This window comes from Phasianus colchicus, chromosome 6, assembly GCF_987193195.1.
Source record: "Phasianus colchicus chromosome 6, bPhaCol1.hap1.1, whole genome shotgun sequence".
NCBI classification, from domain to species: domain Eukaryota; kingdom Metazoa; phylum Chordata; class Aves; order Galliformes; family Phasianidae; genus Phasianus; species Phasianus colchicus.
Window position 1 is genome coordinate 14,114,142 of NC_143441.1, and position 13,625 is coordinate 14,127,766.

General features: G+C 43.4%; 2 protein-coding genes across 3 annotated transcripts in view; both read right to left on the reverse strand.

The window, feature by feature from the left end:
• The window catches only part of TGFBR2 (transforming growth factor beta receptor 2), a 71,095-nt gene extending 61,184 nt beyond the window's left edge, over positions 1-9,911 (reverse strand). Inside the window, exon 1 of one of the 2 annotated variants that reach the window (XM_090142514.1) lies at positions 9,628-9,911. In XM_090142514.1, the coding sequence (XP_089998640.1) occupies positions 9,628-9,709 (82 nt within the window). In that variant the 5' untranslated portion in view covers positions 9,710-9,911. The remainder of the gene's footprint in view (positions 1-9,627) is intronic. The other variant, XM_090142513.1, reaches the window with a different exon arrangement.
• Positions 9,763-13,136, reverse strand: LOC149917440 (uncharacterized). The gene is made up of 4 exons (XM_090142515.1): positions 13,068-13,136; positions 11,565-11,611; positions 10,014-10,359; positions 9,763-9,830 (listed from the first exon to the last, which is right to left on the reverse strand). The coding sequence occupies exons 2-3, from the start codon at positions 11,581-11,583 to the stop codon at positions 10,025-10,027; spliced, it is 354 nt and encodes a 117-aa protein (XP_089998641.1). The 5' UTR covers positions 11,584-11,611; positions 13,068-13,136; the 3' UTR covers positions 9,763-9,830; positions 10,014-10,024.
• Between the last annotated feature and the right edge of the window lie 489 nt (positions 13,137-13,625).

Consider the following 13,625-nt stretch of genomic DNA (forward strand, 5'->3'; position numbering starts at 1 on the left):
TCCAAGCATACAGCCTCTTAATCAAGGAGAAATGGAGGGGGGGGAAAAGTGAATCATATCTCATTGATCTTAGCAGGGGACCTAGAGCTGACAAGGGTTTCTGGGTGCTCTGTTAGCATCCAAAATTTCCATTGAAAAATAACAGCAGTTAGGACTCTCTTTGAACTTAAATTTGCCATTCACAACAGACTGGTGTTGAAACTACCTCTTTTCATTTCCCACAAGTTCTATAACTGTCTATAGAAACCATAATTAATGCAATGTATTTATTTTTTTATAGATGTTAAGCAAGACTAATCCAGACTGTGGAAATTCTAGGACAAATGACCATTCTAAAGTTTAACAGTAGCCTAACAAACATAATGGGTGAAATTCTGAGAAACTGAAGGTCTGGGTTTCGATCTCCTGAGATTAATGAGAGACTGAGCCCTGGTTTCTTACTTCTCAGCTCACTGCTTTGACCAAGGGTCAAGATGCAGAAACTGTGTAAGTCCTCCTTTTAGGTTCAAGTACTTACCTTTTAAACAGCGCAAAGTATTCCTATGCCTGGCTACTCGTTCTAAATCTCATGCCTCTGGATCTCACTGATTTAATCTGAATCACATTAATATCTTCTCATATATCCATTAAAAGACGACAACGTACATATGGAAACGTGCTCTTCACGTTGCACTAATATTCATAGCACTAGAATGGCCTCAGGGAAAAGTGGGAACAGCAAAGACCTCAGCCAGGCAGAAACTGCAAGGCAAAACTGTAAAATGCAAGAGGTAAGGAATGTGCAAAAAGGAGTTGAACATAAAAGAAAAACAATGATGCAGAAACACTTTTTGGTTGTGTTCTCATTTCCAGAATTGTTACCCATCCACAAGCAAGCAGAGAACAGATATGGCTTTAGTTACAACCAGACCATGTGGTATTGCTACTTACATGCAAACTTGGGCTACACCAGCTTTGCAAGCCTGATGGCCTGGCACTGCACACAACAGATGAGAATACTACAAATGCAATAAAAGGATCAGCTTCCCAGATTTTTGACTTAAGGCATTCCTTTGTGGTAAAGTCGGATGAGGAAATGGAAGAACAGACTAAGAGAAAGGGGATATTCAATAGCCCAGAAGTATGTATTTGGGGACACAGTTACTTTTTGAAAGCTGCAATAAAGGGCCTTACAAAGTCATGACTATTACATGGTCCTCTGTGATCTTTTCATGAGGAAGAGAAACGGTTGTTTCCAATCTAAAAAAAAAAAAAAAAAGAAAGAAAGAAAGAAAGAAAAGATTCTGAACGTAAAGTCTCTCTTTGTTGTGCTGTGAACTCCCTGGAGATAATCTCAGACACCCTGCAGGGGCTGGAATAGTGAATGAATCCATCAGGGAACAAGCTTTCTTCTCCTCTGACATGCTACAGGAGACCACCCGCACACACGTCAGCCCTTTCCCTGCAAAGTGCTGCCCCTATAGCCCTGCCCAGCCTCAGCCAGCAAGGATCCTTCCTCACCAGAGAACTCACTGATGGACTTCAGATACTCCCAAGCTGAGTGGCAGGACTATGGGCCTCCCACTCTTCAGGCAATAGCTCTAACGGCCATAGGAAAAGCAAGCAATGCAACAGTGAAAAATCAGTAATGGGAATGGTGGAGAGGTGGAAGGTACACAGCAAGGCAGCTGGCCAGCTTCCACAGCACAGTCACTGAAGCATCATAGATCCCCTTGTATGCCAGAGGCAGATGAGAAGGATAATTGTTGCACGCCTGCAGGCAGAACCAGCTAACGGAAATGAAGGACCAACAACCACCTGCACATGACAGCTCTTCTCTTGAGATCTCTGTGGGCTCCTGATCATAGATGGACAGATTTGTACTGTTCAAAACCTCATTAATTTATTCTCATTAGTGAAGCACATAAAGATTTATTTCTTCATTCCTGTACTCCTATGAATTTGTTAGGGAGAATGGTACACACTGGAGTCACTACCTGGTCCTGTTAAGAGTCAGATGCAGAGCTAGAGGAGTGTTCTGAGAGCAGAAGACCAATTACCACATGGACTCTAGGAGCAGCTCAGTGCTGGTCAGATGCTGAACATTCCTATACAATTTTATCATTGTTCCATCTCATCATTTATACAGTGAAAAAGATCATCCTTAATCATGTGTATTTTTACAATGCAGCCTATTTTAAGATAAAATGTGAGTAAAATGCAGCCTATGCAACCTTGTGCTCAGAATAATGGAAGTGCTACTCCAGATTAATTAGTAGCTTTACACTCACTTGAAATGAAATAAACAGACGTGTAGCTACAGTCCTCCCTTCAGCAGCAGCCTGAAAATTGCTTCGTGGACACCGAATGTCTACTGATAGAATTTAAGAGACTACAGAACAGGAGAAAAAAAAGACTGCTAAAAGGGAAAACTGTAATTACATCTATCATATTTCCCCAAAACATGCACTTTAACAAACACAAGTTATTCACAGATGCTGCCCTCCTGGAGCACTTTGGAAGTGCACAAGATAAGTCCTGATGTAACTATGACTTAAGCCACAGCTCCCAAAAAAGCAGACGGAACAGCCAGGCAATACTAAAAGTAGGGCAGCAGTTTAAAAAAAAGAAAAAAAAGAAAAGTTAAAGTTTGGCTTCATTTGACCACTAAGAGTTTTCTACAAGTGTGCAAGTACTATAGCCTATTGCTTCTCTGCAGCCTTGTCTAATGAGTTTAGTATCTGAGCTGCTAGTTGGATCTTGAGAATCAGAACAGATCAGCATCTCAAAACACACATGAATTCTGGATGGCTTTCTGCTTCCTTCCCTGAAAATAACCAGAAGTCATAATCATTAGTAATCATCTGTGGTCTGTTTCAAAGTTCATTCTCTTGTATAGCAATATTAAAAATGTTCTTATATTAGTTAGTGAGATGAAATCTACAAAATTACCGCATTAGCATTCAAAAGCCCCAGGCACAACCTATCCGTGCCAACAGGTGATGTATATGGTGTGCTTACTCCCATTCGGTGCAGCAGAATCTAGAGCAGCATTAAAACCAGAGGGAGGCAGTTCACTCATTTCTCATGGCTGAAATACCTAGACTTGAGAGAACTTCAGGTTAGCTCCTGGAAAAACTGACTGAACCCCTTTTTCCTTCTGCCAATAAAATGAGTACCAGCTTATTCTTTGGGATGAGGCCTTAAAATTAAAAACACCTACATTCTGAGGAGTTTGTCCCTTAACTCTTATTTCCACTTCGCTTCCTTACTAATTACAACTGATCAGTGATAAAATGAGGCCTCAGTTTTCATGCAGTCTGGGAAATGTACATGACTGCTTTCAAATTAAAGGCCTGATCTTGATGAAAAATCATCCCCCTTGAACATTTCTCTTCTTTAGGACCACCTATCCCCAACCAATTAATCTTCATCCTCCCAAACTCTCCTCCCATCATTATTCCTGGACAAAAATCCTTAATGATTAATTGTAAGAAGACTGGAAACACTTCCTTTCCCTTGACTGCCTGCAATCTCTCCTTCCTAAAGTTCTGAGGATGTCACAATGCTGTACTCAAATTACTCTTTTGCTCCAAGAAAAAGAACCAGATCACTCTGGCTCCAGTAAGATTGATATCACAAAAGCTCCCTCAAGGGAATTACAGCCTCATAACATACAGTTGCCTATTATTTATTCCATGGCCAGATTCTCAGCTGGTATAAATCAGGGCAGGTTCCTTGCCTTCAACAGAGTAAAGCTGATTTATGCCAGCTGACAGTCTGGTCCTGCATGTGCTCCACTTGCACAATGCTAGTTTTTAAAAGAGGGCCATTAAAGTGCCCTAGGCACGTAAGAACCACACTTGGGTCTTTACTTGGAAAATGCTGCTCTGAGGAGTAACGCTGTGAAGCCTTCCCACAGCTCTCTGAGAATGCACTGTTCAAATTCTCTTGCTTTCCTAACAGGAGGAAGTCTCTATGCCCTGACAGAGACGCTACAACCTTGGGAACACAAGATGGATTTTATAATGTCTTGGCATAGCCCAGGTTCATAACCAAGTTTAAATGCTGAATTAAATTAAGCCCACAGGCACACCAATGCAATATTTTGAAAGAACTGATCAAATGCACAGGAGGCAGAAGCTATCTTTCGAAAGTTGTATTACTGGTGACTAGGAAAAGACAGAAACAATGTGGTGTGACTTTCAAATCACTGGCTGAGCTTCAAGCTAAAGCTGCTTCAGAAGTCTTTCTTTTGTTTCCCTTAAAAATTCAAAAAAACTCCTTAAGGAGCAGGGCAACTTTTGCAACCGTTTGCAGATTTGGTCCAAAGTGCTTGAGTACAAAAAGAACATTTGTAGGACGTGAAAGATAGTGTTCTGGTACCTCTGGTTCCAAATCACCTTTTCAAAAGCAAAACATTAATCTAAAGAGTGTCATTATTGTGATATACCTGCTTGGTTCTAAGCTGATGGATGTGAGAAAGAAGACTCCTTTATCCACATTACTTAGATCTATTAATTTAAGTGGAAATTCTGCTAAAATACTACTCTGGGTGAGTGGGGAACTAGAAACAGACTATCAGGATTGCTGGTAATAAGAGCTGTGGTTCTCTGCCTGAAACAAATTTCTGAATACAGTGCTCATTATTATGACATGAAACAAAGACTAAAAGATGCCTTTTATTCTGTGCAATGCCATTCCTACCAAACGAGGCAAAGACAAACACATGGCCACATATCAACCTAAATAATGCTAGCAGAAAAATGCTTTTCCTCACACACAAAGTATTGTAACATTTCATGTATTTTCATATTCATGACCAGAGTGAAACAAAAGTCATTTGAAGTGGTATGGGGTGCCTGCCATGCATGCAAGATGACAAAAGAGACAGCCACCCAATGTCCTGGAGACAGAGGATAGGGGGAGCTCCAGATTCAGATGTTTGCTCTGAGTCAGAGCAGGCACTTGATCCTACTTTTACTCCATCCAGAAGCAGTAATTATTTTAATTATTGATTAATGATGATTTCTCTGTCTCTTCCATATCAGAAATTCTGCTGTGGACTAGGAGGAAAAAGGAAAAAAAAACGCTTCCTGATGCAAGTTTAGTGGAAACTGGTACATTTCCACAAATTGTTTCAGTTTTGACAAATCAGCATTTTCCCATGAAAAACAGTGTCAAAAGCTCTCAACCAGCTCTAATTCTAACCAGATTAACTCAGGGATGAATGCCAGCAGGAAGCCCTTGCTAAATACCAGTTGTTTGAGCAAAGGAAAACTACTCCTTCCCTAGATGATCTTTCCAGAGATGAAAAGGCTTTAAAACCCATATGTGAAAAAGGACAGGTAGTTCAGCTGTAACAACTACAATAGCATTCAGAGCAAGAGGAAAAGAAACAACAACCAACTGTATTTAAAAATGCACAAACACTGACAAATCAGCAATTCGTATTTCTCCTGCCACTGCTAAAGATATTGCTTCTTAAAATCTGAAACAATTGTTTAACTTTGCAGCAAGGCAAGCAAATGGACTCAGGAATCCATACAGACAGCAGGGGCAGTCCCCATAATACATGTTCACATTCCAATTCTTCTTAAATCCCTAGAAGTTAAGGGATGAGAGCATATCATGGAATGTGATCACCAACAGAAATAGAATTCAGCAGTGCCTGGTGAGATGAGCTAGTATTAATTATTAATTCAGATAAGTTTTCATCACTTGATGGTTTGTTCTCTCTTAACCTAAACGTGTACATTAACAAAATCTGCATCCTTCCATGCAGCAGCATATAAATCATTGTATTCAACCAATGGCAGTTCTGCCACTCTGACTTTATGCCAGAATTAAGCAATAATATGAAAAATTAACCACTGAAGATTTAGGTGTGCCATTGAGAATCCAGTCTTGTAAATATACAGTACCAACTCGCTGCTGACAATGGCACACAGATCAATGGCATTTGCTCAGCTACACTGTTCATACCTTTGTCCATTTGATCAAGTCTGCAACACTCGGAGAAAACAAGCTAATTTATGTCCCTGGGGTGTGCCAAAGTACCCCGAGTCAAAGAGCTTCTATGTGGCAAAGGAGATTTGGCTGTGCAGGTCCCCCTGCCTCAGGGGGCACCAGATGCAGAGGGGATGTGTGCTCCCTTCTGCTGAGCCAGGACCCTGGTGCCACAAAAATGGGTGGGAGCTTTGACCTCCACTGTGCCATCAGCACTGAACTGCAGCCATGCAGCCAGCGTGGAGAATGCACAGACCTCTAACAGTTCATTGTACTAGTGATGCTATTTCTGATCTAGCTGACACAAATGAGCTTGGTTATGCAAAATCAAGTCAGTAACCAGCTGGCCCCAACAAGCTGGCTATGCTCATTCTTGCTACCATGAAGCAAGGCACAACTCTGAGGTTGGAGTGACAGTGGCACACCATGAACACTAGCAAAGCATGCACGGCCCAGACATCGCTGTGAGAAAAAAGTCCCTATACCATGAAGGCAAAGGTACAAACTTAAAGGTATCTTGCAGAGGAAGTATAATCATGGGAAACTCCAACAATGGTGCTACAGTGAGAACTTACTCTTCCCTCCCCCCACCGCAAGAGAAACTCCTTTCTAGAAGACTAGTTCTGAGAAGAAGAAAAAAAATAATTTTTACCTTCGCATGTCTGTCACTATCTTTGCTCCTAAGGTCACAATCAGACTTCTCACAACGACAATTTTTATCAGCCAACATTATGGCACACTGCACCTTTAAAATGGAAACAATTCATTCCAGAAAGGAGTATTTGATTTTGAAGCAATGTTATTTGGCTAAATGTAGGTCATATAATAACAGGTGTTTATAAAATAGAAGGAAAAACTGTAAATATGAAAAAATGAACTATTTCATTGCCTCCTTCCTTTTTTTCAAATTGCCTTTGAAACAGTTTCAGGAAACCTATATGCTACAACTGTATTGATGGTAATGGAACTATATTCATTTGCAGCAGCTTAATATCTGGCTCACTGTTTTTTGATAGAATCCATTCCCACATGGAATTCACCACCTAACTACTACAGAAGTATGAGCTAAAGAGCTCAATACAGCAATTAAATAGAAGTGTTTAATGTAGTGTATAATGTTCTCAGAATTCAAAGATATCTCAGAAGAAACTGCAATAATATCTGTGTTCTTCTACTTATCTCCTGAAATAACTGGAACTTTGCCAGAACTTTAGTGGGGGACAGGAATGCACTTTAGAGTTGATTGTGTTACAAACATGTTCTGCCATGTTTGTTCTCATACTCACTCGTGCAACTACCTGAAACTCCACGCTTGTTTTTATTTTATTACTATTAAACCAACAGACTACCATGTGGCTTTTACAAGATAAGACGACAATGATGCAAGTCAGTGCCTGGATGAATGGCTTTATCCCAGATATGGAGAAATAAACAACTATTACGCAGGTTATTCCAAAGCACAAAATTTGGCTTTTTGTAACCCAAATACAAATTACAGATTCACATCCTTTTGGACACAGTGTTGTTTTTTTTCTTATACTACCAAATGCCCGTTTGCAAAGCCATTTATTGATTGAACACTCAACGCAGCATTCATAACTATTCAAAAAAGAAAACAAAAACAAACCAAACACCAAGCAAACCCAAATTCACACTCTACTCTCTGGAAAAAGCCTCAGTTGCTTTTGTTTAGCACAGAACATTAGTACATCTCTTTCAAAGTAAACGCTTACTATTGGATCTGCTCACGAATTTGTCATTTTCTCCATAATCTTTATGGGAACGTGCCACCCTTGTCTAGTACCTTGTTATAAAGAATGTTTGGATGAAGTTTTAGCTGGGGCTCTGCTAAGCTGCTCACCACCAGAAGGCAGGTTAATAGGCACACCTGGGAAGTACACCCTTCTGGGACCGATATCTCTCCTGCCCCATCCTCACTGAGTTATTGATTATTACAGAGTCAGTTGCTCTTTTTTTCTGTTTTGTTTTCCTCAAAGAGCTAGCAGCTATACTTCCCATTTTTATGCCAATATACAACCAATATTCAAACTCCAAGCTCTGTGCCCCCAGAAGCACCCTTATTTTCTGACCAACTGGTTACATGAACAGAATCCTACAACAATTACTGAAATGTCATTTTCAACAAGTTTTGGAGCTACGGATTATCTGACCACACCTGAACTCTGTTTCATAGACTACAAATAAAGATCTCTAGTAGTTGAATAAAAAAAAGCATAACAATAACAGGAGACTAACAAAAGCAGAACTTTCAAGGCTTTGTGTAGTAGGAATAGGAACACACAACACATTTGAGGCTGGTGTCTAAACAAAAGCCATTCCTAGCCAAGCATGATTTATATCAAGCAGAAATATAAATATATATCAAAATCAACAGGAAGCTGCACACCTCGAGTTTAAACCAGTCACATGGCTGAGTCCCAGGGACACCACCGTTTTTCATCTGCCCTACGCTTACATGAGTAACTTTGCAGGAATGTAAAACCTGTTGACTTTGACAGGATTATTAACAAAGCATGAAGTTATTCATAATGTACACAGCCACTAGCAGTGACTAAACAAGAGCTGTTTAGTTTACGTTATTATGTTTTAGTGACCATGAATGGACCACAGGAGATAACCGGAGAGCCCAGAGCGAAGCTAGCAGAAGCTCAGGTGTCTGCATGTCTTACTTGAAGGCTGAAATCAGAAGCCTGATATCACACAACACCTCAAAACACACTTAAACTGATCAAAACCGATTCAAGTGTGGTTTTTGTTTTTAAGGTCTGCCAGTTGTGCTGCAAAATGAGTTAGGGCCTAACCCTGCAGGTAGACAGTGCTGTACATCTGTGGATTGGTGTAGATAGAATTGGCATGCTGAGCTCTTCAGGGCAAGGACCTGGTTCTTGCAGCAGCACTTGAAGCACTCCACATTACCCTACAAAGAATACTGCAAGCCACTGTCTTAAAAACCTACCTAAGGATGGCTTCATAAAGAAAAGCCAGATTAAGGGATGCAAAGTACCATAAAAAGTGGATCAAGTGAGCACTTCTAAAGCATCGAGCGCTGCAGAAATGACTTCTGTTCCCAGTCCCACTACCCACAACCACAGCTGACTTCTGCTGCAGGAATTCCCTCAGACTCACGTGTATCACAACCCTCGAGCACTTAACGCCGACCCCTCGGCTGCCAGCCGTGCCCGGGCAGGGGCCTCAGCTCGGAGAACAGCGCCTCGGGCCCTGTGGCACCCGCAGTCCTCTCCATCCCTGCATCTCTCCATCTGTAAATCCGCCCCTGGGGCAGCCAACCCGGGCCCAATCCCCGGCTCCAGGTGCAGGCGCTGCCTCGGGCCAGAGTCAGCTCCCGCAGAATAGAATCCCGCTGAGTTTCCTGCCCAATTCTCACTTTTTTCCCCCCTCTCCCCTTTGCTTTTTATCGCTAAGCCTCTCTCTCCGTCTTTACTTTCCAGGGGGGCGACAAACAAACGCGCTCCTCGCTCCCGCAGCTTCCAAACGATCTTAGCAACTAAGCCTTCCTCCTCCTCCTCCTCCTCCTCCTCCCCCGGCGGTGGGCGCTTGCCCTTCGGCCCCGGCAGCTGTCAAGCGGGAGCACAGCGCCGGGGCCGGCCCGGCACTTACCGCGGAGCAGCGCGGGGCTCGAGGAGCCCACGAGGACCCACAGGGACACGCGCAGGAGCAGCGGCCGCAGGCGCGGAGGCATCGCGGAGCCGGAGCGGGGCGGCGGGGCCAGGCCGGGCAGCGGGAGGCCGCGGCGGGGCTGGCGGGGCGCGGGCTGCGCTGCTCGGGGCTGCGGGTGACTCACTGAAAACTTCACTTCGGCGCTGCAGGGGAAACAGGAAATCTTAAACTCCGCAAACAGCTGGGCAGGACTTTCTTACTCTTACAGTAGTTCCTTCTCCCCCCCTTCCACATTCACCCCCCCACCCCCCCTCCCTTCTCTGCGCTCGCTCTTTTTCTTTCTTTCTTTTTCTTTCTTTCTTTTTTTTTAAAGCACGAAACCTCACCCAGTTGGGTGTCAATCATCTGCCGGAGGCCAGCCCCTCGCAGGTCTGGCTCTCCCACCGCCAGCGGGGCCAGCCCCGACGTGCAGCCCGGCTCTCTGCGCCCGCCTCCCGATCGGGGACCGTACGCGGACACCGCCCGCGCCGCGATTCGGGCTCCGGAGCACCGTTCGTCCCGCCTTCGGGCCGCCCGGGGCCCAGCAGTCCCGCGGCGTGAGGACGGCGGCTCCCCAGATCTCCTCCCTGCATCCCCATTGCCGTGCCCGGCGATGGTGCTGCAGCCCGCGCTCCTTACTGCAGAAGCGTAGTCGGAAGGGTGCCCGAAAACCCCAGATGAAATGAAGTGAGGCTGTAGGGGAGGTTAAAGTCAGGGTAATAACAGGAAACGTTTGCACAGACCTGCCCGGCATTCATCTTGCAGATATTAAAGCAGACTGTGACAACTTGTCACCCACCTATTTTCAATTCTTTTTTCTTGCGTTTTGCTCCCAAACAGACCAGATGCACACCATTTGATGTGTGTGACATGGGGCACGTTCATCTCCATTCCTCATTCCATCTCCGTTGAGGTTTTGACACAGATTTCTCCAAAAGGAAAAAAATGTGCAGGGTATTCATAGAGTGGAAGCACACACCTGAGACACCAGCTTTGCACTACTGGAGACCAGAAGGAAGCATTAGACCCTTCTCACATTTAGGCTGAATAAAGCCCAAGCCTTGTGCCAATATAAATCCAGCCACTGGATAGCCAGCAATTGCCTTGAGACCCACTTTTGATACCCAGAGCCTTCCTTTCTTTCCAAGTTCAGTGGCATTGATGGAAAAGTGAATTGATGCACACGGGGATAATTTGAGAGTGCCTGCTCAGTTGCTGGTGATTCACTTCTGTCTCAATTACAGCACTGTTTAGAAGTACAGATTTGCATATTTCAGAAAAAAAAAAAGGCTGAGCCCTCAGCGGGTGTATGTGTGATCATGCTCTGAATGTCCCAGATTAACTCCGTATGAATTTGGAAGTGTTTGTATAACGCATTTAATTGGCCTATAATGACATAAAAATCTCATTGTGATTTTATGTAAATTTGGTTTTAAAAACTCCCTAAATACAGATTTTCACAGTGCAGACCAAGTTTATTGTGCTAGTTCTCATAAACCTATCCACAAGCATTTTCCTTGTCCTCATCCCCTTTAAATACAGTCAGGATTCACTCAGAGACCATCTTCCAATCAAAGGCTGGAGAACTATTGACTTGCATTGAGCAAAGCTCAGTACTGTTCCTCTGAGAAGCTGCAGCCACCACAAGGCCTCCCCTTAGCTCCTCTGGGCTGAGCAAACCAAGGGAGCTCAGCTTCTCCTCAGATGAAATGAGAGGTCTGCTATAAGTGACCTATAAGACTATAAGGCTTAAGACTCATTCTTCCACATGAGCATTGCTTTCATTTTCAGACGTGGCACCCCTGTAAGACTGTGCTATAGTCACCCTTTGAAAGTGGTGGAAGCCCATGAGAACAGTGGGTGTTACCAGAAAGTTTTTGATGGAAGCAATATCCTACCTGGATATCCTGGATACATCAGCCTGGAAGGCCAACAGGATGCTGAGCTGCGTCAAAAGAAGGGAGGCAGTCAACACAGAGAGAAGTGATCCTGCTCTTCTGCTCTGCTCTTGTGAGGCCCCATCTGGAATAGTGTCCAGGCCTGGTACCCCCCAGCAAAAGAAAGACATAAAACTGTCGGAGTAAACCCAGAGAACGGCCATGAAGATGATCAGAAGTCTGAAGCACATGTCTCTTAGGAAAAAAGGTTGAGAGAGTTGGGCTTGTTTAGCTTGGAGAAGGCCCCAGGGAGACCTCACTGCAGACTTCTAGCACTTGAAGGAGCTTATAAGAAGGATGGAGACCTATATTTACAAATGTAGACAGTGATAGGGCAAGCATGAATGGCTTTAAACTAACAGAGGAGAGATTTAAGTTAGCTGTTAGGTGGAAGTTCTTTACTCAGAGTGCAGTGAGGTCCTGACACAGCAGCCCAGAGAAGCTGTGGTGCCCCATCTCTGGAGGGGCTCAAAGCCAGGTTGCATGGGGCTCTGAAAAGCCTGAGCTGGTGGGTAGCAGCCCTGCCCATGGAAGGGGGTTGGAGCTGGAGGGGGCTTTAAAGGACTATACTGACCCAAACCATTCTGTGATTCTGTAACTATCCTCAGTAAAAGGATAACTCTCACAGAAGTCCACACAGAAGTCAATCCCAGTTTGTTTCAGAGATTACTCTCAGGCTCATCTATTAATAAAAGCTCATATCCTGCATTTTGGTAGTATAAGCTTCCCTTTTAGGGCCCAAATGCAACCTAATTAGGATTTCCTGGACAATCAAAATATGTAAAACACAGCTAAACTGGTCTTTTCTTTCCATTTCCTCCTTCATAGACCCCAGTTTTCTATTTGCAGCCTGCAATTTATTACTGACTTCTAGACTGGAACTGTGAATATTTAACCTCAGTCCAACTGTGGTATGAAAGAAGCAGCATCAAAGAGCCACAGACTGAAGCTGTAAATAATTAACACCACCTGACCGGTGAGGAAGGATTGGCTAATTTCAGTTCTCTACTCAAATAGGCAAAATACAGAGGTACTGAAAACTGTATGTTTTCTTTCTGAGCCTTCAAAAAAGGTACCCAGAGCACAAACATGCTGTACATTTCATGCCTCGGGGGCCTTCTAGTGAAGACAACACAAGTGCTTCATGCTGTAGTTTTAGGTACAACTTCCTATGACAGCCTGTAAAACGTATTGAATACAAATAGTTTCTCTCTACTATTCCAAACATTCCTCATCTTGCATGTTTCTGTCAGTATTCTAAACAATCTACAGCATTATTCTTCTACAAAGAACACTCCCAAGCTTGTACAAAACTTACATTGTTAATAAAAACTGTAGTTTCTCTGTACTTAACATACACTTCTATACAGTTACAAGAGTAGTGTAGTTAAGACAGCATTTTACAGGTTTATAGTCAGAAAAATGATAATGGTGGAAAGAAATAAACAAAAATGAAATACTCACACACACCCCTAGGCTCACACTAGAAAACACCAAAAGGAGAGATCTCTAGAAAGAAAACCATCCCCAGTGGCAGTCAGCCCTTAAATGGGGTCTAGGAGAGGTGCAGCTCCACCCGTTCCATCACACAGCTGAATCACCTTCACCTGTGCTCCTATGGCTGACTCAGTGCTCGCCTCAGGTGATCAATCAGTGGTTCAGGCCATGATCAACAGTTCCCATACACACTTCTAATCTAAAGTCATTCTGCCCACAGCTAAAAACTGCTGATGTGCCCAGTAAAATAATTATTTTTACTAGTTTATTAGGTCCAGTCTTGCTTTGTTTAAAAATCCCACAACATGCTACTTCCCAGATCCACTGACTAAGAACTAAATAAGGCTTATACAGCTGCACTAACACAAGGTAGTGTTCATGCCTATATTAAGCTGAGAGATGTGGCTTACAGTGAAAATATCTCACTTTTAGTTCACTTTAGTCTAGAAGTTAGCTTCAGAGTGAGATTCAAAGAGATGACTGAAACAACCTGGTAGCATTCGCAGCATCCAAAGGAGTGATTTC